Source organism: Denticeps clupeoides, chromosome 18 (assembly GCF_900700375.1).
Source record: "Denticeps clupeoides chromosome 18, fDenClu1.1, whole genome shotgun sequence".
NCBI lineage: Eukaryota > Metazoa > Chordata > Actinopteri > Clupeiformes > Denticipitidae > Denticeps > Denticeps clupeoides.
Window position 1 is genome coordinate 14,413,925 of NC_041724.1, and position 27,814 is coordinate 14,441,738.

The following is a 27,814-nucleotide window of genomic DNA, read 5'->3' on the forward strand; positions in this document are numbered from 1 at the left end:
ATATGTGTAAACAATGAATGTAATACCCTCCACAGTCAATAGCCTCAAATAGCTAGCAATAAATCAATAGCAATCAATAGCTATCTGAAAAGGACAAAAAGCATTTGAAAATTGCATCATTTATTGGTTTAAAAAGAAAATAAAAGGTGGGCCCAAACTTCTAGCCTGTACTGTATGGACATGAAGCAGCACTGAGGAATCAAAAACAGGATTTATGAAATGTTGGAGGCAGAGCCGCCACCGTTCAAAGAGTAAAATAGAAATTCTAATTGCAGCCAGAAGTACCACGGCTCCTTAAAATTGTCCTCAGAAGCAACAACGTTTGGCACTGTGAAGAGCACCCCGACGGTGCTTCAGTTCGCGCCAGTGTCCAGACACCAGTGTTCAATTCATCGGCTTCTTCCAGAGAAGAGGGGGCTACAAGAACGAGAGCTCTCGGTGTGAGCTCCTCACGCCCCTTAATAGACTGGGGAAGGGGAACACAAGAGACCCTGGGAGGTTTTTTATGCCGCAGCGGACCACCGCCGCCTCTATGTTCCGTCAGTAGGAATTTTTTCATGCGGCGACAAAGAGTCTGGTTGACTGATACCTGATAATTAGGCCTTTTGACACCAGTGATGTGAAAGCCCAGTGCCGGCAGAGCCTCTGCGTTACTCATTATCCTTGATAGTCGGAGATCTTAAGTAACCTTTCTCATGCATTATCAGTCATTAATTCTTCGTTTTCCTGAAACTGTGAAAAGTCAGCGGTGATTTCGCTGAAGCCAGTCGCGAAATGTCAAGAGGTTGTGAAAGAGTGTTGTGAGTTCTGTTCCTTGCACATTCTCCTCAAATGGCGAGGCTCTCACAGCAATGCCATAATATCACAGTAGTTTCTGCTCCCTGAGATGAGATGTGATTTTAGGAAAATGTGCGACAGGAAAAGTGAACTGCTCGCTCTGGAAGTAAAGAATATGTCATGTGTGGGTGTAACTTTAAATGACACCAAAATAAATGTGTTTAGGTACCAGCCATGCATTTTTTTTTCTTTGCTTTGAGCTGTTTACACCTGCCTGCTCATTTTTCTTTTCTTTCATTTTTACTAATTGTCCTAGTTTTAGTCTGTGAATTCTTATTAAATTGTGACCAGTGTTAACCCACTTTTGCTGAATCCTGATTATAACAGCAATATACAGTAAAAATATACATCTTCTCATTCAATGGAATTTCTTTATTTTCATGACCATTTACGTTGATAGATTCTCACTGAAGGCATCAAAACTATGAATGAACACATGTGGAGTTATGTACTTAACACAAAATGTGAAATAACATGTTTTATGTTCTAGTTTCTTCAAAATAGCCGCCCTTTGCTCTGATTACTGCTTTGCACAATCTTGGCATTCTCTCGATGAGCTTCAAGATGTCGTCACCTGAAATGGTTTTCCAACAGTCTTGAAGGAGTTCCCAGAGGTGTTTAGCACTTGTTGGCCCCTTTGTCTTCACTCTGCGGTCCAGCTGTGGAGGCCAGGTCTTCACTTTTTGTTAAGTCCATAACTCCACATGTGTTCATTCATAGTTTTGATGCCTTCAGTGAGAATCTACCAATGTAAATGGTCATGAAAATAAAGAAAACACATTGAATGAGAAGGTGTGTCCAGACTTTTGGCCTGTATTGTATATTTGTGCTATAATTGATACGGGCATTGATGCATTGGTGCATTTAAATTGCCTCAAAAGTCAGATGTCAGATAAACGACTTTACCATGTTCCAGTTGGAAAGCCTGCGAGATGAGACTGACTGAAAGCAATGCAGCACACCACAAGTTGCATTGAAAAACACTTTTGCAACAAGTACAGTGTATGACACACTAGAAGGGTAAAAGTGTCTATCCTATTTTCGTGGCTGCATATGTTGTGTTTTACACTTGCATTTTGCGTGAACTGCGTGAAATCCCCTATGACTGGGTGTAGGTTACAAGTTTTCTTGCAGTGTCTGGGTAACACAATCACATTTTCAAGTCAAAACGGCGCTCAGCGTTGCTCTGTATTTTCACTGTCGAATTAACTGGATCTTATTGGTGTCTGATGTGCCGATCCGCTAGAATCTGTGGAATATATGTGGTTACCAATGTTCAATTGTAATCAGGCAACTAGTTCTGGTCCTACTTCTCTATATCTACATTGAGTAACTAATAGCACAAGATACTATACTAGAAGCACTATAGCATGTCTGGCATTTCTATTCTTTTTCATATTTGAAAAAAGACTGGGGAGAAATAACAATTCAACGAAACAGTAACAAGAAAAGTTCAGAGTCTGTTGCCTGCATGACTATGACCTCCTTTTTTTTCTGACTTTTACTGCACATTTACTGAACTTTCCTGTTGACACGTCTGCTGAGGCCAGGCTGTTTCCCAACAAAGCCTCATGTGGTGACTAACTCTGTACAGCTGATACTCCCATGCGCTAGGCTTAATCGCATCGGCTCCCGCTCTCCCCCAGACTTCCTCCTGGCTCGAGCCTGCCGCGCTATAAATACGGCCCGGAGAGCCCGGCGGTCGGGGCGCACCGCGAGACATATAGTGCTGGCTCGCGTGGCCGCTGACTGGCAGGGCCTACTTAAGGAGGTGGCAGGTGCGATTCTTCCTCCAACTCGCTGACCTGCTCGCCGCTGCTTTGCTCTCTTTCTCTCGGTTTTCGGCATGAAAATAATATCCGACGTGCTTTTGATGGTTTGTGCCCCGAAACCGGGCCTTTGTGAGGATTTTAGGTGGGTCGCTCGAAATGGAGAAGTTGTCATTGCTGGAAGCCGCATCAAAATAATCGTTTTGATTTTGTCATAACTTTGGTTGGCAGCGGATTTAATTGGGAATGATCTGGCACGGCCATAAAAGGCGAAACATACATAAACATTCACTTAAAAAAAAGAGATGCTCTCCGTTTTTAGGGAATCATTATTTTGTTTATTTATTATTATAATTTTTTTGCATTTCATCCGTGCGAGATTTTAAGGGTCGGTTTAATAAATGTACAGTACGGTACTTTGAATGCATGGCATGAGCAGCATCTGAATAATGAAGCACGCGCTCCAAAGCGCTCGCCCGAGGCGCCGAAATTGCTAATGATAGCCATCTCAGGCTCTCTGATGGCAGCGCCTCGGGACCCGGTTCCATTTCTCCTCCTGGATCTGGACATGGAGAGGGTGGGGTTGGGTGGGGTGGAGCTAGGGCGGCTTGGGAACGGGAGTCATCCGTCCACATGGATAGACAGAAAATGCCCACATCCTGCCTACATATCCTAGATAGACACGCCCGTTTCTCTTCTGCACACACACCCAGACACACCGATACAAAAAAAAAATAAACTTCATTGTTGTTCTGGGCTTTGAGGAGGGAATGAGGACACCGTGCATAAAGCCTTGCCAAGGGTGTAGGTTCTCTCTGAGAAGGTGGTAGCTTCGTGATGTGGAATTTAAATTCTGCATGATGTTCCGCTACCATGTATGTAGTGGAATATCACAACAGTGGTGCGGAGAATCAGAACAGAGAATCGGAATGTGAAAAGTGAAGTGAAAGTGAAGTGATTGTCATACACTGCAGCACAGCACATGGCGACACAACGAAATGTGTCCTCTGCATTTAACCCGTCACCCTTGGTGAGCAGTGGGCAGCCATGACAGGCGCCCGGGGAGCGGCGTGTGGGGACGGTGCTTTGCTAAGTGGTACCTTGGCAGCTCGGGATTCGAACCGGCAACCTTTCTGATTACGGGGCCGCTCCCTTGACCGCCCCAGATCAGGGCCCTTGTAGATATGAATGCAATAGTGAAGTAAGGCGCAGTGATGGTGAAGTCAGAGACGTTAGATGCTGTGAACTGTTTATGCAAACGTTACGCATAACCCAAAGTATACATGCACACATACATACCCCCCCCCCCGCCTCACCGCACACACAACTGTCATCTAGTCTGGTCGTATTAAGCTGTGCCACTGGCAAACAGATTCTGTGCATGTGTGAAGAGAAGATCAAAACAACATTGGTGTCACACGATGAAAAGCATTTGATAATGCTGCAAATTCGGGCCCCTTTAATCCCGCTGCGACGAGCGCTGATGTCTGTGTGTTTTTCCTCGCGCTTTCTGCAGGGGAGCAGGAGTCGCGGGCGCATGAACGTGTTCTGCTTCATGCAGCGTCGGAGTGGTATCCAGGAAATGTGGGAAGAATAGCTGGTGTCGGGGGGGGTGGACAGAGACAGACAGCGCGTCTCCCTCTGAATGTAATGAGTGTTACTGGGAGTCCCAGTGCCAGCGCCCGGTGGCGGGTGGCCAGGGCTGTTTTTTCCCCGCGGAGAAGAATGGTGCCCTTGTTTGATAGCTGTGAGAGGGAATTTTTTGGGGAAGGGGGCGTCTGCTCCACCTGGCGAGTGCTGGAGAAAAGCTCGCCAAAAACCACCTCTTTCTAAGCGGAGGATTATGCTTTCATAAAACGGAATTACATAAATTCAGAAAAAAAAAAACAATCCCAAAAACGTCACATTGGAATATGCACAAAAATTCAGGTTTCTGTCTGGACTTCCTATAAAAGTTACAGTGACACTAAGGGATGCAGTTTCAACGTCAGTTTTGCATTATAGTTGACATATTATACGTCACCGTATTGCTGATTGGATGAAATGGCGTGTCATGATCAGAGCCACCGTGTTTGTCGTTTGCGGAGGCAGGCCTGTGCATGAACAGCAGATTTTCATTTGTTCCTCACCGCACACACCTACAACCCCCAGGAACAACAGGTTCAGCCCCGAGTGAGTGGTAGGGATGTGTGGAGAGGACACTCTTTGTATTTGTACCTCTTGAACATTTCTGACAGGGGTGTCAGTGTACATGGTACATGGTTTTATATGATGGCGTACATCTTCTTTTTACATTTTAGCTGGACTTGAAAGTATTACATCTCACGTTCAGATGGGGCTTGTGTGCGCGCTGCTGCCAGATTGGCCATTTTTGAATTTGACACTTCAGCAAAAAAATTGCGTAGCGAACCCATTTTTCATCAGGAGAAACACGTTTAGTGAGATCATGACCCTAACCGTACAAAAAAAAAAATAATATGACTATTTAGATGTAAGTTACATTAGCAGATAAAATTCAGCTGTAGTTTTGTGGTTTTTGTTCCGTGTCGCGCTCAGCATCATATAACACAGTTCTATTTTTTTCCTGTTGTTGTTTTGTTATATTTATGTTGTTCTCCAGTCTTGTCTTGGTTATTGGCGCACATCAACTATCTAATTGGACTTATTTACTTGCAAAAGGCAGATTGATTTGCTCTTTTGTCAGCAGCGCCACTTTGTCCCTTTATATCTTTCTTTCTTTCTTTTTTTTTTGTAGTCAAGTTCTTCAGATTTTCTAATCATGAATGTGTTCAGTTCCAGCCACACTGTATTTCCCGCTGATGAAATATTCATGGGTCGCATTAAAGCTCCTCCAAAAGATGTAATAAATGAACTTGTTTTCCACAGACAGCTTTGTTTTGTGCTGCTGCTGAGAATGAAATGTGATTTCAGTTGCTGTTAATCCTTAAAAAAAAAAAAAAAAAACACACTCATTACAGCCGGAAGATCTCTGCGTGTATGTGTGCGTGTTTATGTGAATGCAAATGCGTTCACGGTGTCTGGAGTAGCAGGAAAAGAGGCGGCGTGCCTCTCCCGTTCTGATGTGCTATAATGAGAACACCGTGTGTGTCTGCCCGGTGTCATTCCTGAATTATCGGAAGTCCGGCAGCCGCGCACCACATTGCCGGGGACGTTCCTTTTCTTCCGAGCTAAAGAGAGGCTCGGCTTCACCGGGCCCTTATTGCGCCATCTTAATTGAGACTTCCTATCTCTCCCCCTGTCAAAAAAAAAAAGGAGAGAGCAGGGGATTCAAGCTGCTCGGCAAATGAGCTCACCAGGAGAACGGTGCATCGGTGGCTTGATACACTTGTGGGAATCTGTCATTTCAAAGCGGCGGGCCCTTTGTCACCGCGGCGCACCGAGCAGTCGTTGGCTTCCACGCTGCTGCCAAGCAGATTACGCCACTTTACATTCGGTTGCCTCGGCGGCTCGGAGTTTGTTTGAAGTGACTTGAGACCACCGGATGCCTGGCTGTGTGGCTGTACCTGCACAGCGTGGGGCTGAACACAGATTACATTTTCACTCCCGTAATGGGTGGATGAAGAAAGTGTGGCTGCCTACAGTTACTAAGGAGTTCTGAAGGCACGGGATCAAGGCAGAATTGTCTCGATTCTTTTTGTCCGATTCGAATGTTCACACAAACTTCATACAAGATGCGTTTGAAATCTGTGCATTCTCATTCTGCCTGATTCCAGACATCACAAAACGCACTGGGCAAATATGCCACGTACAGGGCACCCGGAAAGTATTCACAGCGCATCACCTTTTTCCACATTTTGTTCTCGTTACAGCCTTTAAGAAGCAGTTGAAAACACACTTGTTTAAAAAGTATTTCAGATGAGTCTAACACTAACACATGCACACAAAATAAAAAAAAATAAAAAAGATTTGTCTAGCATTTAACAAATCCCTAGCATCTTCTATTCCTTACAAGTTAGGCCTTATCAGGGCTCTTAGTTTTGTAACTCAAAATCTATAGAAACCGAACGAGAATTGCTGGTGTCTTCCTCTTGTAAGTCGCTTTGGATAAAAGTGTCTGCCAAGTAAAGTAAAGTAAAGTATTCCAAAATGCGTCCTGTTTCCCAGGATCATCCTTGTTTCTGCAGATTAATAGGAGTTAACAGTTGATTGGGAATGGTTTGGAGAGGCACACAACTGTCTATGTAAGGTCCCACAGTTGACAGTTCATGTCAGAGCAAAAGCCAAGCATGAAGTCAAAACTGACAGATACATTCCAGCTGCTTTGAAGGTCCCAATGAGCACAGTGGCCTCCATTATCCATAAGTGGAAGAAGATCAAAACCACCCGGACTCTTCCTAGAGCCTTCATGAGAAACCAAATTCTCTGGTCTGATAATGGTGTGAATGTCAGCCGTCACATTTTGAAGAAACCAGGCACCGCTCATCGCCAGGCCAGTACCCCACAGTGCAGCATGGTGGTGGCAGCAGCATCATGCTGAGGGATAGATGTTCAGAGACATTCTGGATAAAAACCTGTTCCAGATTGCTCTTGGAACTCAGACTAGAGTGACAATTTATCTCTCAATAGGACAATGACCCTAAGAACACAGCCAAGATATCAAAGGAGTGGCTTCAGGACAACTCTGTGAATGTCCTTGAGTGGCCCAACCAGAGCCCAGACTTGAATCCGACTGAACATCTTTGGAGAGGCAAACAAAAAGACAGGTTACCTCTCTCAAGTTTCACAAGAACTCTAAAAGACACGTGTTTCAGTTGAACAAAACAGACAAGGGTGAAGTAGACGCTTGTCTGGTGTGTCTTGTAAGTGTGAGCTGTGAGTGTTGAAAGGGGCGTGGTGCAATCAGTAACCCGGGGAGTGTGAGCATGTGCAGGTTCTGGGCCGAGCTGTCTCAGGTGTGACAAATAAAATATATGATTGAAACATAACGTATTATATGTTAATTTGATCAACTTATTCGATTATTCTATTTTTCAGACTTTTGCGATTTAAAAGCTAATAAGATGTCACAACACCCTGGTGCAGGTCCTTGTACAAAAAACTGTTTATTGAAAAACAACAACAACAACATTTATTTCTTATATAGCCCAAAATCACATGCAGTATGTCTCAATGGACTTTAACAAGCCCTACAGTTGACACCCCCCACACTTGCACACAAGGAAAAACTACACAAAAAAAAAAGAAAGCGTGAGCCTGCAAGTGGTGTCAGTGCAGGGTTTGTGATGATTTGTTCAATAGGACCAAAAAAAAAGTCCTACAGTTGTAGGGTTGGAGAAGTCCAGAGTGTAGTCCAGTGTCATGGTGGACATTACGTATCCATTATGGTGTTACTGGTCCATTTGAAGATCCCTGAAGCTGTAGTTGTCACAGTGGTGGTGGCTGTGGTGACCCTCTGGTTTGTTTCATACTGAGTCATCGTTTAGCAGTTGTCAGGAATTAAGGGATAACCAAACATGCAGGAATCTACTTTGGGGAAGTGGAAACGGGGGAATGGAAAGGATCACTCACACGGGGTGCACTCCACACTCGCACACTGCTTTCAAAACAACACACAACCATCCCTAAAACGTGACCCTGAGTCTGCTGGCGCAGAGTCTGCCCTGTAGCGACACCAGCCCAACGCAACTACACCCTAACCCCAGCTGATGCGGACCAAAATTTGAATTTGTTATATTAAGTCACATTATGACTACTTTTGATTTGTAAAAAAAAAAAAAAACACTACAATAACAAAATAAATTTTTTTATCATTTACATTTATGGCATTTAGCAGATACCCTTATCCAGAACAACTTAGTTACAGGGACAGTCCCACTGGAGACCCTCAGGGTTAAGTGTGTTGCTCAGGGACACTATGGTAGTAAGTGGGATTTGAACTTGTGATTTTGTGGTCTTCTGGTTCATCTGCAAGTGTGTTGGCTACTTCGCTATTTTCACCCAATATGCACATGCACTCTCCTGGCAGACACCAAAAATGCCACCAAAAAAATGACATTATTTAATAGAATTTCCTTCTCTTCTCCAGTTGGTGTGTTTTTTTCTGTAATTAAATTATTAAAAACTCCTATGGAAAACCAATAACCAAACTATGAATCGTTACAAGTATCTCAGAGAGTAAGGCAGACAGTTTGCCAAAAGAAATTGGTACTGTGCAGCAACAACAGGAAATGTTTAGAAGGCAGCACCACACAGATAACCCCCCCCCCCCCTCCCAGTCATGTTTTCATTACCGGCGTGACCCGTGGACTTGGCAAACTTGGCCAACACCGACCCTGTTAAATCAACACGTCCTCCGGGCTGCCCTCGTAAGCAGGAAAACGTGTTCTTCATTAGCCACCTCACTCGGCGCCGTGCATCAGGTGCACTCGGGTTCAAACATCAGTTGTAGTTTAGAACAAGCTCATTAAATTTGGGAAAAAAAAGGGAAAATAATGCTTGTCATACAGAGCCAGGACGGTCCAGACGGGATAATTGGACTCCAGACTGATGCTTGTGGAAGGTGTTCCTTTTTTAGTGGGGCGGGATTATACCTGAGCTCGGCTTCGTCGTGGGGGGTACAGCGGGACGGCGGGGCGCTGCCGCCACTGCCTCTTTATCTTTTATGAGGCGCAGCGGTGCGAACAGTGGGCCGCGCGGAGCTGCCCCGCCTCGCGGTTGATGCAGGGCCCTTTTAAGTGCTGTTGAAATATAGATGTTGAAGTCTGGACAGTCCAATGTTTCATCTCTCTCGGTGATACCATAAGGAAGCCATTAATAGTGTCAGACATCATTAGCTGTGCCGCAGGAAGATAATTGGATATGAAGGGGTGACTGGCGGCACCTGCTTAGGATCACCGCCGCCTCCCGGGAGGCAGCTGGGCGGGACGTTTTCAGGGCCTCAGGTCCCTTTTTTCGCTGGCGCGGGGTTCTGTATACGTCCGGGGGTCAGGAGTAGACGGCCGGCGGGGCTCTGGGTTGCCGGCGTTCAGCCACTTGCTTCCTGAATAATCACAGCCAGCAAGACCATCTGGAGCTGCTTGTTCTCTTACCTACTTAACATTTCGAAGTCACGCTCCTCATGTTTCCCCCTCTCCTGGTCTGCATTTACCAAATGGTTATCAGCCGCGCTGTGCTGGGCTGTGACCGCGACTGTGTGTTCTAGTCAAAATGCGCTGATTACAACCCTAATATGTTAATTAGTGTCATTTAAAAGGGCCATTGGCTTTGGCATCAGTTTTTTTTAAACTAGCTATTCCCTAAATTACACAGATTTAGGGGCCAGAATAACGCTCTTCAGTTTTTTTTTTCACCTTAATTTTAAAGACCACATAGATCACAGCTATAAGACCCAAATTTCAAAATTGCCCCTTTCTGTGATTGAGACATTATTTACTCATCAAAGTATCCCAAGATTCATTGAACTTTGGGCATTTTTTACAGGCTTTTCACCATCAATTGAACAACGCTACAATTTTCAAAGAATAAAGGGCATGCCCCTGTGGCCTCCAAAAATTCTGACCTCTGTACATTCCAATGCATTTTGGAATTACTGATCGGATCATTGGATCATCAGCTCATTAATACGCATTGTCTTCATTGTCTAAGATGTCCCATGGAAGACATGACAATAAACTACTTGAATATTTAGCTTAATATTTTCTTAACGGATCAAGAATGGACATTTCAACTGAATCAAAAAAAAAGATTCTAGTAGATTTCCCTTTAGTCAGTTCACCAAGAAACAGACCCAACTCCTCCTGAAATAATACCTGGAACCATCAAGCCTTTTGAGGGTGAATCTCATTTTTGGGACCGGATCCTTCAGAGGAACTCTGGCTTTCGTAAAAGTTGCAACATCCAAGCGTTTAGTGTTCATCACTCAGAATAAGTAAAGAATTGGACGCCCGAGTCAAGCCTATTTGCTGGTCTCCACCGAATCTTGGGTTAGGTCGTTTTAATAGCGGATCATTCAAAGGCTGGCAAAGGGACATTTAAACAGGCCTCTCAACTGGATAACTTCATTGGGTGGAATTTGGTCTTCTGAACTGAGACACACCTGAGATCACCTTTTACCATGACGCTGAATCAGTGTTAACGTTTTACTTTTTGCAGAATCAAGACCCGAGCTTGACTCCCGAGACGACGTTCAACACTGTGCCGACATGTCCCCATAAAGTAAGTTCCCTTAAAAATTCTTACTTGAAGTGCAGTCTGCTGTATTTCTCCCCTTCTGTTAATTCCAAGAACGGCTTTAAAGGGAAATGAAATGATTAGATTTTTACTTGATTATTATGTGCTATAAAAACCGAAAAGGACTGAGGTTCCCTCCCGCCACTTTAGGAGCCTTTAAGGAGAGTCTGAAATATTCAGACTAATTGCAGCCTTATCTATAGTTTTTTTTATGTGGAGGACTGACTTGAACAATCACCATTGCCGTTCACCTTATCTAGACAAATGGAAATGTGGTGAATGATTGTGGAGGGCACACCGGGCCTTTCAAACGACCCGCCGTCTAATTTGCCTACCCCCCCTCCCCTCCCCCCCCTCTGCCCCCCGGCTGACACCGCTGAACGTGGTAATGCGCTATACTGCCAAACTTCTCCCGAGTTTCCAGTTCAGCAGCTCAAGAGGTGTCAAAATGCCCGTGTCCTTTTCTGGATGAACGGTCAGGTCAGGAGCGGGGGGAAAAAAAGCACCACCACCGACACGTCGGCTTAGTAAAAAGGGGGAACGCCGGGGCGCCGTGTCTGACGGTCTGTCAGCAAGTGGTCAGCCAGTCGGCGTCAGCCGAGCTCCGAGTCTCCTGAATGCATAAACTGGCTAAAACCCGCCTAGAGTGCAGGTGGAGGACAATGCTCGCGGCGGCCCAAAACAACACCGTCGCCCATTTCCAATTGGTCTTGTCCCACTCCAGATGACGTGGAACGTCGCCCTAATTGCCGAGCCGTCCTTCGCGTGTGCGGAACTGATGGCAGATGCTGCGCCGCCGATGGCCTCTGATGATAGACTCTGCTCCGCGTCACCTGCGCAGCCTCCGGAGCCGGAATACATTGTCCTTGAGGCGTTCGGCGCGCCGATTTCTTGCACCCTTCAGCGCCGCCAATTCGCCTTAGCGTTGACAGTTTCACGCACCCGAACGTAATCTCTCGCCGGACGACTCCCATTACCATCTGCAACCAATATGTGGGGAAATAAATAAATAAATGCACGCACACAACATTTTCAAAATGGAGCTGCGGGCGTAATTTGGCGTGTCACTCAGGCCTGAATAATGAACGTATAATGGCCGGATATGATTTATATAAACGGGGCCGTCTCGTTATGTAGCACCAAGACCGTGCTCCTTCGGTATTGTATGCGTCCTGAATGAAAGAGAGCTGATGAACGGAGAGCTTTTAAAAGTGATTACATAAAGGGGGACAGGGAGGGTGGGCGAGAGACAGAGACACAGAGAGAGAGAGAGAGAGAGAGAGAGAGACAGCGCAGAGGGCTGGTGAGAACACTAAGTATACATAATTGCTGCTTGACACATTGGCCAAATTCTGCTGCGCCGGGATCGGAGCGACGATGATTAAGAGCCGTCCGAGTGGGTGGGCAACTTGGTCACCGGGGGCCTTTTCAGTTTCCATAGCGATGTTGCTCCGAAAGGCCATACATTAGAGCGCCAGCGTCCCCGGGGCCCGGGCATTGTTAAACTCCACAATAATATCTCGCATTATGCACACTGTCCTCTCCTCTCTCGGTAACAATCCATTCCAAGCGCAATAGGTGGCGAGCCGGAGATATCGGCGAACTCCGGATTTCTCACAGCCAGAAAGCAGGATGGCCATCTCAGCATGAATCTGTTTTTTTTTTTTTTTTTTTTTTTTTTTTTAATACTAATATTTCATTTAATTTTTGTCCCCCCCACATCCCTCGCCGGCCATTGGCATTTGAAACGAAGCGCTTAAGTGTTTTCTGCCTCCCGACCAACGGCCGCATGGCACTATGCGATTTCCGCGCGGCAGCACTAACACGCCACTTTGAAACCGGCGGCAGATGGCGGAGGATTTTGAACCCTCCCTCGTTGAGATGCATGCTGAACCCTGGCACTGCCAACCATCTGAGGACGCTGTGACCAACAGCCCCCCCTCCCCGCCGCTCTCTCCTCCAGCGGGAGAGAGGGAGACGTGTCAGTTCCATGATGTCATACCTCCTTTATCCTCTGACACACTTTCTTTCTTTTTTTTACTGTCACGGACAGCTGCAGGTGTGTAACCGCGCGTTAATGGTGATTCACGCCGGATAGTGTACGCCGAGGTCCCCGGAGCACATGACAGGGGACTTGTCTAACAGCAATCATGCTGTGTGCAGTGCGCGGCCCTGGGTGTCAGGGGCCAGGGTCAGGGGCACGCTATGCACACCATTTCACTGGCAGCGGCCGTGATCCTGGAAGACAAGCCGCCGAAATGCCTGCGCCCGCATCGCGCTTGGGGACACATTGGCGGACATCTTCGAAGCTCCCCCCAGTGCGACAAAAACGAGGAAAAAGAGCAAAATAAAAAATAAATAAATAACATGTGAGGGTCTGAAAAGGTCATCGGTGACCTCTGGGATGAGTCCTGGTGCCGAACTGTCAGGAGGACGCATGCCGTGTCCATGTCACATCGTGCAAGGTAGACTGGGCATCCAACCCTCTACCCCACCCCCACCCACAGCAATCTGAGGCACGTCCGTTGCAGCCAATTCCACTCGCCAGGCTTCTTCGTGCCATTCTTTAACTTAAAAAAAACAAAGAGCTTGCACTCACCACGTAAAAAAAAGGCTTAGATCCCCAAAGGAGAATCCTAACTATGCACCACACACAGAACAAGTGTTGCCTCCATAACCCAAAATAATATCTTTGAAGTTTTTCCAGCTCTCCGGAGCTTGGGCTGTGTTCTTATAAATATTAGCAACACAAATGAAGCGTTGCGCATTTACATGGTTTTTAACCCGGTTCCATTTTGTTTAGAAATCCATCCAGCATCCAGCGACTACCCTTAACTTTTAAAAAAATGTACCAATCAGCCATTTTTGACATTTTATGAGCTGTATTTTCACATATTTCCTGTATTTTTCTTGTATAAAGACATGAAAGCACTCAATAATATATAGAATATATAATATTATTCTGCTCTCCTTACCTTCCCATCAGCATTCATAACCCCGTTTCTACCTTCAGAACGTCTTCTCACCACCAGTGGATGTTCTGTTTATCAGTTTCACGCGTTCATAGAGTAATTGCGGAATTTACCTCCCCACTTAGTGCTACTCGACGACGGGGTTCACCAATCTCACTATATGATCGTCTGATGTCTGGTATACACCAACGCTGTGACAGATAACAGTAATGTTTCAGGCCAGTATTTTCTAGAAATAATTATTCCCACATCATGTCATTAAAATGCTACAAGTCTACGGTTCCAGTTCACTGCAAAAATGTAATTATACAAAGCAAAATGCTCAAATTTTATGCACTGAAATTAAACTCTAATAGAGAAAAATGGCAAATTTCACTTAAATTTAAACACTCAAGCAGAAAATTCTGTCAAAATTGCTTGGTTAAAATTTTTTTAAACCATTATAGCAATCTAGCCTTTTTGGCTTTCATTTTGTATAGTGTGGTAAATACGCTCAATACCCCTTAAGTCTTAGGCCCGACGCAGCATCAGCATCAGTAGCACTTTTTGGGGCAGTGGTGGCCTAGCGGTTAAGGAAGCGGCCCCGTAATCAGAAGGTTGCTGGTTCAAATCCCGATCAGCCAAGGTGCCACTGAGAAAAGCACTGTCCCCACCCACTTCTCCCGGTGGCTGTCATGGCTGCCCACTGCTCACCAAGGGTGATGGGTTAAAAGCAGAGGAAAAATTTTGTTGTGTCACCGTGTGCTGTGCTGCAGTGTATCACAATGACAATCACTTCACTTTCACTTTCAATATTATCTAGCAAACAGACTCCAACTTTAGGAAGGCTCTTTCTTAACTAGCTGCATTGTCTCATTGTATAACTATTTAGTATTTGATATCTATATGATGATTTGAATGATTTGATGACAACTTTGAATGCATTGCATTTCAAGTTCTAATATTATCAGATTTTCAGATCACATTGACTATTTGTCCTTGCAACCACGCAGAGTAGCACAGAACAAAACAGTCAGTCAGTCAGTCAGCATTTCAAGCATCCCATGAAGGAGCAGTGGGCTGCCATGAACCGTGGGCTCAATCGTGGGAAACAGGGCTCAGTGGGCATCTTGCTCAAGGTAGTGTTGATTTTGCCAACAAAACTTTAGGACGTGACGAAAACAAGATGAGGTGCAAACTAAATATGAAGATAACTAGATAACTTGGAGAAAAAAAACAAGATGAGACGTTATTATTAAAATGCTCAGACTTTAGTTGACTGATAAATAGTAAAATGACAGCTTTTATAGTAAAAACAACTATTGCTGAAGGTTACCACCGTGTCACCTTGATGGTTTGTGCACTTGAACCAGCAACCTCTGACATCACATAAAAATAAGTATGCATGTATGCATCCATGTGTATGTGTAATGAGATATGATCTGAAATTTCTGAGGTCAGGAAATCCAGCCAACTGACCCTGGATTCCAGCACAAAAGCACACAGGTTTTTGCAAAGATTTTACACGGAATCATTTAAACAATCATTTTGTCAGTCACTTACATGTTTATAATAGACAAATTTTGGCCATTAAGGTGTATTTTAGGCATGGTGATACAGGCTGAGAGTGCTGGTAGCATGATTTCATCATTACAGATTCACTAGGAGCTGAATTGGTTGTTTCCTGCTTTAGGTTGAACTGCCAAATTATTGAGGCTTGGCTGTGAGCTTCAGAGAGACAGAGGCGGACGAACAGGTCCACGGGACGTGCGCTACATTTTTACGTACATACGTCATGAATACAAATCCAGCTCGTGAGATACCGACGCTTCGTTTCATCTGCAAAAATCCACACGTCTCCGACATGTCAGACGTCCCACCGGGCCTGACTCCTCTCTGTTCTCTATTGGAATAATGTCATACACGCTCAGTTCGCAACCCGCAGAGAGAGCCACTAAAAATGTGAGGGCTCAGGTACACATTTGACAAGGCACTCTTGGAGAACACCCATTGAAACTTCAACCTTCCGTGGCATTTTTTTTTCTTTTTTTTGCAACGGTGACATTTAAATAGTTAATGCTGCGGATGGCCCTCCTATTGAAATGCCTGGCAGCCTTCTTCATTGAGAGTGGCATAATCATTGTCCTCAGGTGGTAATGCGGAGGGCCGCCTGTATTCTGCCTCGTGTCTAAAACAAGGCGAGAGTCAGTTAACGCTGTCACCTACGGCTCTCCTGGCAAACGAGACTCGTGATGGTGACACTGATTAATGACACTTCAGCACAAACGCAGCCAGCCCGCCGTTGTAGTCACCATGTTTTCCATTTTAAGAACTCTCTCGCTGACACCCAGCTGGGATTTTTTATTCCAGAAGGCGTCCATCCACTCAACTGGTTATCAATTGGATGACTGTGCAAATCTCGGGTGAATTTCTATCATAATTAAACACTCACATACTGAAGCATGGATTCTAAAAGTAAGACCTTCTCCTAGATGCATGACTTCACCAGTCTGAGAAACTGAATTAGTTGCCAAATTCGTCACCAAATGCCATGCAGTCATATTGATTTGGTTGAATGCAAAAATATGAAAACTCTACATTAGGAGAGATAGAGACTGCATCCAAAAATTTTTTTTTTTTTTTTGGCACTGCCAGTTTCTACTTTCTTAACAAAACCTGTGAAGTTCAGCACTGACAGCACTCAACGCCTTCAGCATGACTACGGCCTCAACCTACAACTTTTATTTGCTGCGTCCTTCTTAGCAAGTCTATGTCAATGATCTCTCACCGACCAATCAAAACCAAGTAAGGGTGGGACTTTGTAAATATGTAAATAAAGTCACAACAAAGTACTGTGGCTAGAAAAGTTTTTTTTTTTTTTTTTTGGTAACCTAGCAACAACCTACTGCACAAAAAAGAAAAGGAAAACTCTGCAAGCCATGGGCCTTGAGCATTGTCAGGAAAAATAAAATCATATGCTGGACACATAAAACCATAAACCTGTGAAGGCTTCAGTACCATAGGCAACCTATGGTGCATTAGGTGAAGGTGTCAGTGAGGACACTTGGAGGAACTACTTGTTCTTCTTGTGCTTTGATTTTGGTTTGTTTTCTACACCGAACAACTCCTGCAGCTGTTTCCCCTGAAATTTCTGTCCAGTTCAGCTGTTCACCTTTACCCTTATATTTGCTGAAATATCCCCTTTCAGCTTTAGTCTTTGCTGTTCCAGATTTGTTTTTTTCTTCCTGTGCCTTCTGCTTCCAGATCCATGTCTAAACCCTATTACATACTGACCATGTTCAGATCTTGGTTTTTGATGCTTTGAGTCACACTGCCTGGTGAGTTCAGCCCTCTTCATCTGATCTCCTTTAGGTTCCTTTTTAGTAATGTGCATATTGTGCTGCTGGTTTGCTCAGTTGACTCCAAATCCCCTTGTTGCGCATCACAGTTGTCATTTCATTTCTGTCTGGGATCTGAAGAGGGAGATTGCTTTTTTCTATTTGTCTCTGTCCAGGTCTGCAGTTCTGATCTTCAGCAAAAACTTCACCACCACATCATGAAAACTTAACTTACCGTTCATTACCACTTTCAGGCTCATTTTCCGCATCCCAATCCAAACCACTCAAGGGTTTATTTACCCTTTTGATACGCTTGAAAATATTGACTCTGCTCTCGCTCTTCTGACTGTAATAGCAATGGCATTGATTGCCGAGATTCATTTCAAACAGAAACCAATCTGGCATAGCCAAGGTGGGCTTTTGTCTTCTTCGCATACAAAGAGTCTCCACAGAGTAGAAGGGGTGGGCAAATCCAGATAGGCCCAGGCTAATTAGCACAATAACATCCGCCCACACTTTCCAAGCGTTCATGTACTTTTCAATTTTTTTCCCAAGCGTTCATGTTGGTGGATAAATTAGGTCTTTGTAATATGATCTGACAATACAGACAAAATGAAATGAATTGTGGAAGAGAACTGGTGGAAAGGTGAAGGTCTGCAGTTAATGTAAGAAAAAAAAAACAAAAGAAACTTTGGACTGTTAACTTCAAAAGTTAGACTAATGAAACAAAGAAAAATGATGCTGTCGTTTACTCATCAAAAGCAGCAACCTGTTGAATTCATTTGGGGAAATAAACGTTCTTTGGAGGCCAAACAAGGATGGCAAATTATCGCTTGCAATTACCATATTACAAACCCCAATAAAAGTTTAATCAGGCTGATGGTCCCAACCTTTCAAGAGTCCATGAGTAGTAGCTACTCATCAGTCTGGTAAGGGGTTATAAGGCCATTTTCAAACAATATAAAATCCACCATTTTTAATTACTCATATCCTTGACTTTGATCAATGATCAGTCAGGAGATACAGAAAGCTTGTGTCTGAAGTTGTGTTAATTTGCAGATGCGTGTTTCTAGAAGGACGTTTTAGATCATGTAACAAAATACTCCATCATCCAATGTACAGGCAAAGGTTGGTGGATTGGCCAACTTATTTCAATTTTTTTTTCAAATGATTTTGTTCATATTAGGTTATTTCTGGTAATGTAAATAATAACACAACACAGTTTTTATTTCTGGCTTTAGATAAGATTTTTTTTTTTTATTTAAGTTCTGACAAATTAAACCATGTGATGAACACAGTCTCAAAACATGTGAACTGAATTGTGCATATTTATGTTTATGTACTGAAAGTGTTTAATTTTTTGTACACCGAAGGGTAGAGTGGGTATCTATATGGTGTCTGTAATAAAAGCACTTTATAAAAAAGGTGTCCAACAGCCCTTTCAGGATGGATTTTCACTGTGTAACTACACTAAGTACATGGTCAGAGGCATTTCAAACAACATCTGATACCTATAAAACGCTCTGGGGATGGGGCTTCTTATATTTTGCTTGCTTTGCACTTGGCTTGTCTGTGCAGTTTCAGCTCTGAGTGTTCTTTTATTCCTTCAGAACTCGGCAGGAGTCGGCAGGTAAGTAAAGTGCACTCACTAAACTCATATTAAATCGCCTGCTGGCCTGCAGATTAGGGCATAAACCCGGCATTAAAAACGTACATCTTTCTTTTGTGACTGGTGGTTAGGAAAAAAAAAAAAAATTCTGTACAGTGGTTTCATTTTAATGAGGCCAAGAATCTTGCAGGAAATATTTAATGATCTTTAAACTGAATAGCATATTTTAATCAATAGTCAATTGAATTAAAATGGATTTCTGTTGTCATCATAATAATAGAATATGCGTGATCATTAATCATGATTAAAATGTTTAAACGTTTAAAAGGCTTATATTTTTGGAAAATAAATAAATGAATGACAAACTGATAAGATGCAAACAAAACTTTGGCTTTGATGATGTGACATCATAAATGTTGCATAATTGCATCAAAAATTGCATTGAATTTAAAAATGAACCATCACAATCCACGGAGAGCACACTCTTCACACTGCCTGTTGAGCAGCTGCCAAACCAGCAACCAGCTGCATCTGCCAAGGCAAAATCTGTTTATGTTGCCACCAAGCTCACCAGGGGATGTCACCTCAGTCATTTTGTTCACCCTTTTTTTCAGAAATAACTCTTTAAACGAAAAAATATCTGCAGGAATTACAGCAGGCGGCCCTGGGATCAGCGCATGTGATTCATTTGTGTTAAAACAAACTAATTTAAGGTTTCCAGATTCAGTGCAAGCATGAACACCATAGAATGAAAAGTGATATACAGTACGTATACACACACACATACAGTACAGGCCAAAAGTTTGGACACGCCTTCTCATTCAATGTGTTTTCTTTATTTTCATGACCATTTACATTGGTAGATTCTCACTGAAGGCATCAAAACTATGAATGAACACATGTGGAGTTAAGTGATGCCTCCGTAAACGACGTCAGACGGTGAAATAGCAGTTTGATTCGATTTGTCACCCCACCCACTGCGTGCGACCAGGAATTAGAACACGTTGTATTACAGAATGCCATACCCCAGTGACTCTCAACCTTTACCCTCGCAACACCTGAAAAATTTCACTGCGCCACCCCCCTCCCTCCATGATCCTCTGGGAACGTCACGTCCGTGCATTAGTTTAAAACAGGTACTCAGGATAGCGCCACTGTGCGCGAAAATGAAATTTTCTTACAAAGGCGCTTTAATTAACTTCATTTACCACAATCACTCATTCTCTTGAGGGCGTGTGCATTACGAGAAAATTCACTTTCGCATCTACAGGCTTTTTTTTAACCGGGAATTACCTACATGTGGAATATTTATTCAGAACGACAGCGTGTTGGCAATTCAAGCCTCATGCTGTTTCTTGGCCTGGGCTGACGCCGTTAACATATGTTCGGTGTTACTGCGCTGCCTTGTGTAGTTCAAGCACAGGGTTGCGATTCCATGCTCTCCATTTGGAAATTCATACATCGCTGCGCCTCCCCGTGACCTTGTTTTGCGTTTTTTTTTTTTTTTTTTATATGTCTCTACCCTCATTTCCCGACTGGCCTTAAACCTACACGCTAACAGCAACAAACTGACGGCCGCGCCGTGCCGCGCCCGTCTGTAAACAGGTTTAGTTGTCATTAATATCTTATTACAGACGTACAAGTAAAACATGCCACTCCCCTTCTCAACAAACAGCAGGACTAAATATCAGAAGCAGATATACATTGCTCCTATGCGCCCCGCCCTGCAGTCCTCTCTGATGACTCGGGGACGTATTTAAGAACAGTACCCGCGTTACTGCTGGACTTGGCACACAAAGTCCCATGAATAATAGCATGAAGAGGGGAACGGGGGGGGAGAGGGCGCGTGAAGGTGAGAGGCATTAATTTGCTTTTAAGCTTGTGGGAGCTCCTGAGTAGCCGTCCGAGGAGGACCGGGGAGAGATGCTTTCACCGGCAGGTTGGCAGCCGAGCGCCTCGCGTGGCACATATTTCAAGTTATATCGAAAAAAAAGGAAAGAAAGAAAGAAAGAAAGAAAGAAAGAAAGATAACAGACACACCATTTCCCCCTTTTGTACTCTAATTTGGGGAATTGTCTCTCCTGTCCAAACACCGCAGCACCGACTCTCTTATGCTGAGTGAAGGACGTATTAATTGCTTTGGCAAAAAAAAAAGGGAAAATAAACGTGAGATGAATTAGATATCATTTGGAAGATTTCTTTGGTGGTAAAGTAAAGATTGTGCTGATTCAAACCACCAGCTTAAAATTGTAGAGGTCCAATTTGAGCCACCAAAACAGTTTTGACATGAGCTCTATGCCAGACTGAGATCCGGACAATTCGGAGGACTAATCAGAACCTTGAACTGGTTTTTAACCATTTGTGCATTCCTTGAACGTCTGTTTGGGCAATACCAACCACTTTGTACCAAGAAGCCCACAAAATCTGCTGCTCTGGCCATGTTCTGACAACTTGGTCCACGAAGAACAATTTGAACTTGCTGCCACCTTCACCAGATGATCAAGGTTATTCACTTCATCCACTGGATTCCACCATGTTGGCCTAATGCAGCGGCTGTATTTCACCATTGCAGGCATGTCGTTCCGGCCATTATCTCATCGTGGTGCCGCGTTGCGAGCAGTATATCATCCGTAGAGCGACTCCTCGGGAACATCTACCACCAGGAGCCTGGCTAAGCGCACTGCACAGCGATCTGCCGGTGGTGTCAATTCCAAGCGTGGCGGTGAATCATTATGAAGGCTTTAAGGAGCGGTTGGAGAATAGCTGCATAATAACAGGCCTGAATAATCCAAGGCGACAGTATGAATAAGATAATTAAGCAAAGTGTCCCACTTTAATACACTAAACGTATATATTTAGTCACCACCCCCCCCCCCCCCACCCCCACCCCCCCAGATGCTTGAGTGAAGTGCAGTTTTTTTTTTTCTATTGTCGTGGTTCGAGTTGCATGGTTACAGGGTTACGCATCCGCGAGAGCAGTAATATGTTTCTTTCTCACATGAAAATAAATAAATTAAGCCCAAACTGACAATTTGTTGCCCATTTTCCAGCGTCGGCTGAACAACATACTGTACTCCAGCACGCCGATTATAATGTAATGGCTCATGATCAAATAATGGGATGCTTTTAAGCCAAACTGAAGGTACAAGGCACGAGTATCGCGTGACAATAAATGTAATAAAGTGGGAATAGCGAAAGTAATCGGAAAAAGCCGGAGGGCTGAGGGGGGGGTGAGAGCTTCGCGCCAGAATCCCGTGCGGCAGAAATTAAGCTGTTAAGTTGCTGAGGGTTCAGGAAGGGGAGGAATTCTGAAAGCTCCACAGTGACAATGACCCGTTCATGGGCCAGAGGACGGCGGGAAAAGTGCATGCAACCAAACAGCTGACTCCAGGTGGAATGGAGTCAAAAGCCTTTAACACGAGGGTCCCACACTCAGCCATCTGTGGCCATTTGACAAACGATTCCATATCAAGGGGGTCCGCTCTGATTTGGGCTTAATTGATTGGACCCGAGACGTGCAAATCCCTGATTGGTTTAACTAAGGAGAGGAGGTAGCGCGCCACGACTGGCACGATGCCACTGCAAGTGGGAGGAGACGCTTTTTGTGCTCGGCCTGCCATCAGAGGCAGTCCCGCTGATTAATACTGAAATGCGTAAGAAAAATGAAACAAATTAATCTCACTCTAATGCAATAAATCACCCCGTCCAAGAGGGTTTACAGCTGTAATTCCAGGGGTTAGAATTCCTTTCATCTTTTCATTACCAGGGTCAAAAGCAGCCAGGGAAGCCCTGGGAGGGGCAGGTCTGTAGAAAATGGTGTCTGTAAAAAAGAAAACACAGCCTTGCCCCGCCAATTAGAGCAATTCCACACACTCCACACTAAAATGCAATGTAGAATTAATGCCTGATGGGCCCATAAAACTGAGACATCCTTGAAACAAAGAAGACCCCATATTAAAGAGCTTACAATTCTGGTGCTAAATATGACTTAGCTTGTGAGTTATGTTTGAAGTGAAAGTGATTGTGATACACAGCACCGCACATGCCACCACTGCCCCACAACTCGAGTTCCCCTCTAGAGCCCCACTGCTCTAGTTTAGGTAACTATGCTTTAACTGCTCTTCCTTCATATTTTATACTGAACCTAGAAGTATCAGTCGTATTGTGCTGAATGCTGATCCTCTACGTCCACTGTTCATAAAGGTCATTCAGGTCTAATTTTTATTGGATGATAGATGGCATGACATTTTTCAGCATGATAAAAGAAAAACCTGACGCTGACCAGATACAGTAAAATGGTTGTAAAACATTGTCCCATCACACTGGTTATATGCCTGATAGCAGAGCTCAAATTCTGGGAAGTTCTGTAGAGATTCCGGACAAATTACAAAAATCCAGGATGGCACCCAAATAGCCTGAATGGCAAATCTATTGACCAGATAATCCCGGTCAGGGAGGACACACTGAGTAGTTTTAAATATCTAGGGACCCTGCATTAGGCAGAATAATTCAACTCCTCCTGGGCTTTGATTGGTCGGTCCTCATTTCATGAAACAGCTGGGTGATTTTTTTTTTTCAATCTATTAAACAAACCAACTCAGAACACAGCTAGATATGCATGGATTCATTGACATTCCAGATCTTTTTAATTGAAATGGTACTTCACAAATCTCATCCTGTCGTAGTGTTCTCCCCCCGACATGGATTATCAGGTCACTGTACAATTCTTAGAACTTTTTTGAAAGGGAAATTTATCCTAAAAGGCAAATATAATCCCAGGACTGCCTTTAATCCCTGTCCTACCAGTCAGCCCTAAAGGTAAAGGGGTCAGATTGGCTTTAATCCCCCTCTCGGAAATAAATATAGTTCACATCCACAGTTGTAATAAGAACTTTCCATCATTCCTCCTCCCTATTAGAGATTTATCTTTTTTTATTATTATTATTTTTTAAAGCCTCCCCACAGAGCAACATTCCATTTATTTCCACTGTGTAAAATTATGTTTGATTTTTCCTTTATGTATTGGTCTAATAACGTGAAACAACTTTTATTTGACCTAAATATCCAAGGTGTATATTTATTTTGAACGTCTCTGGCTCTCCAAGACCTGACTGCTGAGACTTGCCTTTTTATTATTAGAGTGTCCTTCAGCTTTGGGACAACTTGACATTTTTTTTTTTTTGTCTTGCATTTTTTTCTCAGGAAATCATATCTAATTAAATTTTAATACATAATTAAATCAAGTAATAAATCAGTTCATCTCCCTCCGCAACTGACTGCTCAACACTCCTGAGCATCAGGAGCCAATTATGATGAAGTTATTATGAGAGTGAATGAGATGACATTAAATGGCTGGCTACCCATCTGGGCTGAGCGCAGCCTTTTATAGGACGTCCCCCGATAACCCGGGGAAAACAATACGACTTTTAATACGAGTATGTTCACAACATGTTCTCCCTGTTTATCCGACATCACTTTAAAATGCTTCCTGCCGAATCTCTGGTACGTGTCGGAGAGAGTCTGACTGTGAAACAAGATTTTTTTTCCTTCTTTTAAAAAAGCAATCACTTTTTAAATGAATCCTGTGCACCTATTACCAAAGAACCCCCGACTCTGCATAATGTGATGAGCACGGGGAACATTGATGAACTTTTTTAATTATTATGTCGCTTGGGAATTTGACACTGCCAGCTCTGCTCGACATCAACATCGTCAGGCCGCTTCGCAATAAACCCTCCCCAACACACACTCCCCCTCGCTCACCTCCTTTTCAATTCAGCCAATTTGTCCAAGCAAATGAAACAGTGAAAGGTTATAGTGTGGAGTAATTAACAGCAGTGAGTCTAATGAAATCAGGAGGGGTTGGTCTGTACCGTGAGGATCAATACGCACCTTTGATTGTGGGATGGGTCGGAATTGTTCAGGGAAATGTCGAACGCTTAATACTAATAAGCTGACAGAAAGGCAAGAAGCACACATGTAGGAAGAGTGGACGTGTCTCGGAAAGAAACTAACATCGTCCTGCTCATGAGACGCCGAGCAGAAACACTCATGCGTGCTTGATGGTTGCATTGAAATTCTGTGTGATGAATTCTGCATTGAAGGCTTTTGATATCATAGTCTTGGTTAATGCCCAGTTCTGATTGGATGGAAGGTGTGCAGACTTGCAAAGCCAAATTACACAGTAATTATGTGCTACTCATAAAAAAAAAAATCCAATGTGAAAGAAGAAAGCCCTAACTTTTTATGATACATTTAACATCTTATTTGAGGATTGACGTGTGTGAAGACATTGAAGTCGCCACATACTAATTTTGTAATTTGGTTATGCTACCTAGAGTACTTTGAAAGAACCTGGAAAGATGTTGCATATGAACATCTTATACAGCTTCAGCATAATGTTGGTAACCCAAAACAAAGGTAAAATTGATGAACTTGGTCCATGCATTGAAACAGGACACCAGCTACTAGTATACAAAGTGAAGCATCAAGAAAATCAATATGTGACCAAACCAAAACCAAAGAACTTGTGTTGATCAGACTGTACATTGTGTGCAATCACTAACACAAATAACCCACAGTAGCTGGTAGCCAAGTTAATTTACTAGTATTTATGATGTATATGGGAGATGAATTACCTGGTTTTGCTAGTTCCATGGAAACACTACAAGGAGAATCTGGTCAGAACTTGGACGATCCTCATAACCAGGAAACTGACGCTGAACAGGAAACACAGAGAACAGGAACCATGGTAAAAAAAAAAAAAAAAACATGTTTGAAGGGTACTGGTACTGCACAGAATGCTAATGAACGACACCAAAGCAGACCTGTGCTGGATCGCTTGCCGGTACATGAGAGGGTCCCAAAATACAACTCGTATTCAGAGACGGAGAAGAAGAAAAAAGGGGCCGTAATTGCTCTGCGATGTTACAAAGAGATGTTTACTAGCAAGCTAAAAAAAAAAAAAAGAATACAGAATAGAATACAATAGAATACAATAGAATAGAATAGAACTCATTTCTGTACATTGTGAGTTTGGGTCTCCTATCTCATGCTGTCCTGGCGCACAAAATAGATATTTATGTTTTTGCACCTTTTATAAATGGAGGAAAGAGCAAAGGCATACCAACACACACTTAGCAAAGCTGCAGGGATCTGACCTTTAAAAGAAGCGCTAACAACACCTGTAAAACAATGGACCTGTGAAACAGCCGAGAAAAGCGACATGCGCCGGTCCTGCACGCCACCAACATTATTTAGCGCCTCTTTTGCTTTTTTTTTTTTCCTCCGCACAAAGCAATTTGTTCTGTTTTAGAAAACTGCAATTCAATGTGTGCGTTTGTGTGTGCGCGCGTGTGCACACCGGGGTGAAATATTGCCGCCCTTAAGAGGAGCTGCATTTCACGTTTGGCGAATAGAGGGAACAGTCGACAGTTTGATCGCGGGCCACGCCATCTCCTCACCTCCCCTTAACGGCCAGTGCAGGAGTCCGAGGCCCGCCTGACGGCTCTGCAAGGTTGAGTTCTCGTGACGGGCCGCGCTTGACCATCACGCCCCTGAATTCACGCGGTGAACCTTCCTTCTGCTGAGCGCCTGCCAGAGAGTGCAGGGGTACGAAAAGAAGCTTCACCGCTGCGAATCAGACAGATTTTGAAAAAAAAAAAAAAGAATAAGAAATAAGAAGGGATTAAAGTCAGCTCTTCAGAATAGCACGGAAGAAACGTGTTTGTTACATTTCGCCATCAACAATCAGCACATAATGAACTGGATTAAAACCATTAAAAACGCAGGATCCTATTAAACGTTGACGAGGACGAATTTACTGGTCCGTGCTAATGAGCTAAAAAAACGTGTTGACTGTTGACCACGCGGCAGAAGGAGGCGCCAGGACGTGAGCTTCCACCGAGGTTGGGCTGAGCCTCCTCCAAAGCGCTCAAAATTGCGTTTGACATTTGACTGGCTTTCTGAAAAGGCGAGGCTCCAAAGAGCGCAGCGGTTTAAGGTTCCCATGGCCACGCCAAAAAGAACAAACGTCGAGCATCACAACAAGCAGAAAAAAATAAAAAAAAATTCCCCATACAGGGAGCCGGCTTTCAGGCACGGAATTAGCCACTAATGTCATCTCGGCAGGCTTGCCGGAGGAGCGGCTTTTTGAACAGAGCAGAAGGAGTCTCCTGGGGCCCTGAAACCCACAAAAGGGGACCGTAGCCCTTCTGCAAGGACGTGCTGTAGAACAGATCCGTACGGCGGCACCATCCATCTCCCCTTCCACGCCCCCCCAACATCCTATGCAGAACGTGTCGTTACGCGGCAGCGCACGCTTAGGATAACGCTGGGAGATTGAAAGTACACTGTTTAATTCATCCCTCCTCGATCCGGGGAAACAATAAGACTGAGCAAACATCCTGCGGATAATAAATATGTACCCTCTAGAACCGAGGGTGTTCCCTCTCCTTTCCTCCGGCTTTCTGATGTACAATTTTGCTCTGCACAGGTACCTGAAAGGTCCCAGGCTACTCAGCGGAGAACCATTTCACTCTTTTTTGGAGATGCTCAGAGTGTCTACAGGGTGTACGATTGCTTTCAAAAATGTTGCTTTCGCTGCGGCTCTGCCGCTCTCGTTATAGTCTCAGAAATCGTTCAGGGCAACAACCGAATGTAATGCTTATGCCTGTTGCCTGACAAAAAAAAAAAAATTGTGACACAATATGTATATAGTATATGGCAGTAACTTAGGGTGGCAGTAACTTAGTGGGAAACACATGCCTTTAAACGGGGGTGGTAGTAGCCTAGTGGGTAACGCACTCGCCTATGAACCAGAAGACCCAGGTTCAAATCCCACTTACTACCATCATGTCCCTGAGCAAGATACTTAACCCTGAGTTGCTCCAGCGGGGGACTGTCCCTGTAACCACTGATTGTAAGTTGCTCTAGATAAGGGCGATAAATGCTGTAAATGTAAATGTCACAGGTTCAGTCCTGCCTTTTTTTTCTTTTTCTTTTACGATCACACACTTTACGATCACACTCTGTTTCACACGCTGTCAATTTCAATACACGGTATACTGTGTATACAGTTGTGCTGGCAATAAATTGGTCTTGAACCTTGAATCGAAAATC

The 27,814-nt window shown here is 43.9% G+C and overlaps 1 protein-coding gene across 5 annotated transcripts in view; it reads left to right on the plus strand.

The window, feature by feature from the left end:
* The window catches only part of pcdh11 (protocadherin 11), a 152,900-nt gene that overhangs the window by 56,326 nt on the left and 68,760 nt on the right, over positions 1–27,814 (plus strand). For all 5 annotated transcript variants that reach the window (XM_028960099.1, XM_028960102.1, XM_028960104.1 and 2 more), the window contains one exon: positions 10,719–10,781. In XM_028960099.1, coding sequence (XP_028815932.1) covers positions 10,719–10,781 — 63 coding nt within the window. The remainder of the gene's footprint in view (positions 1–10,718; positions 10,782–27,814) is intronic.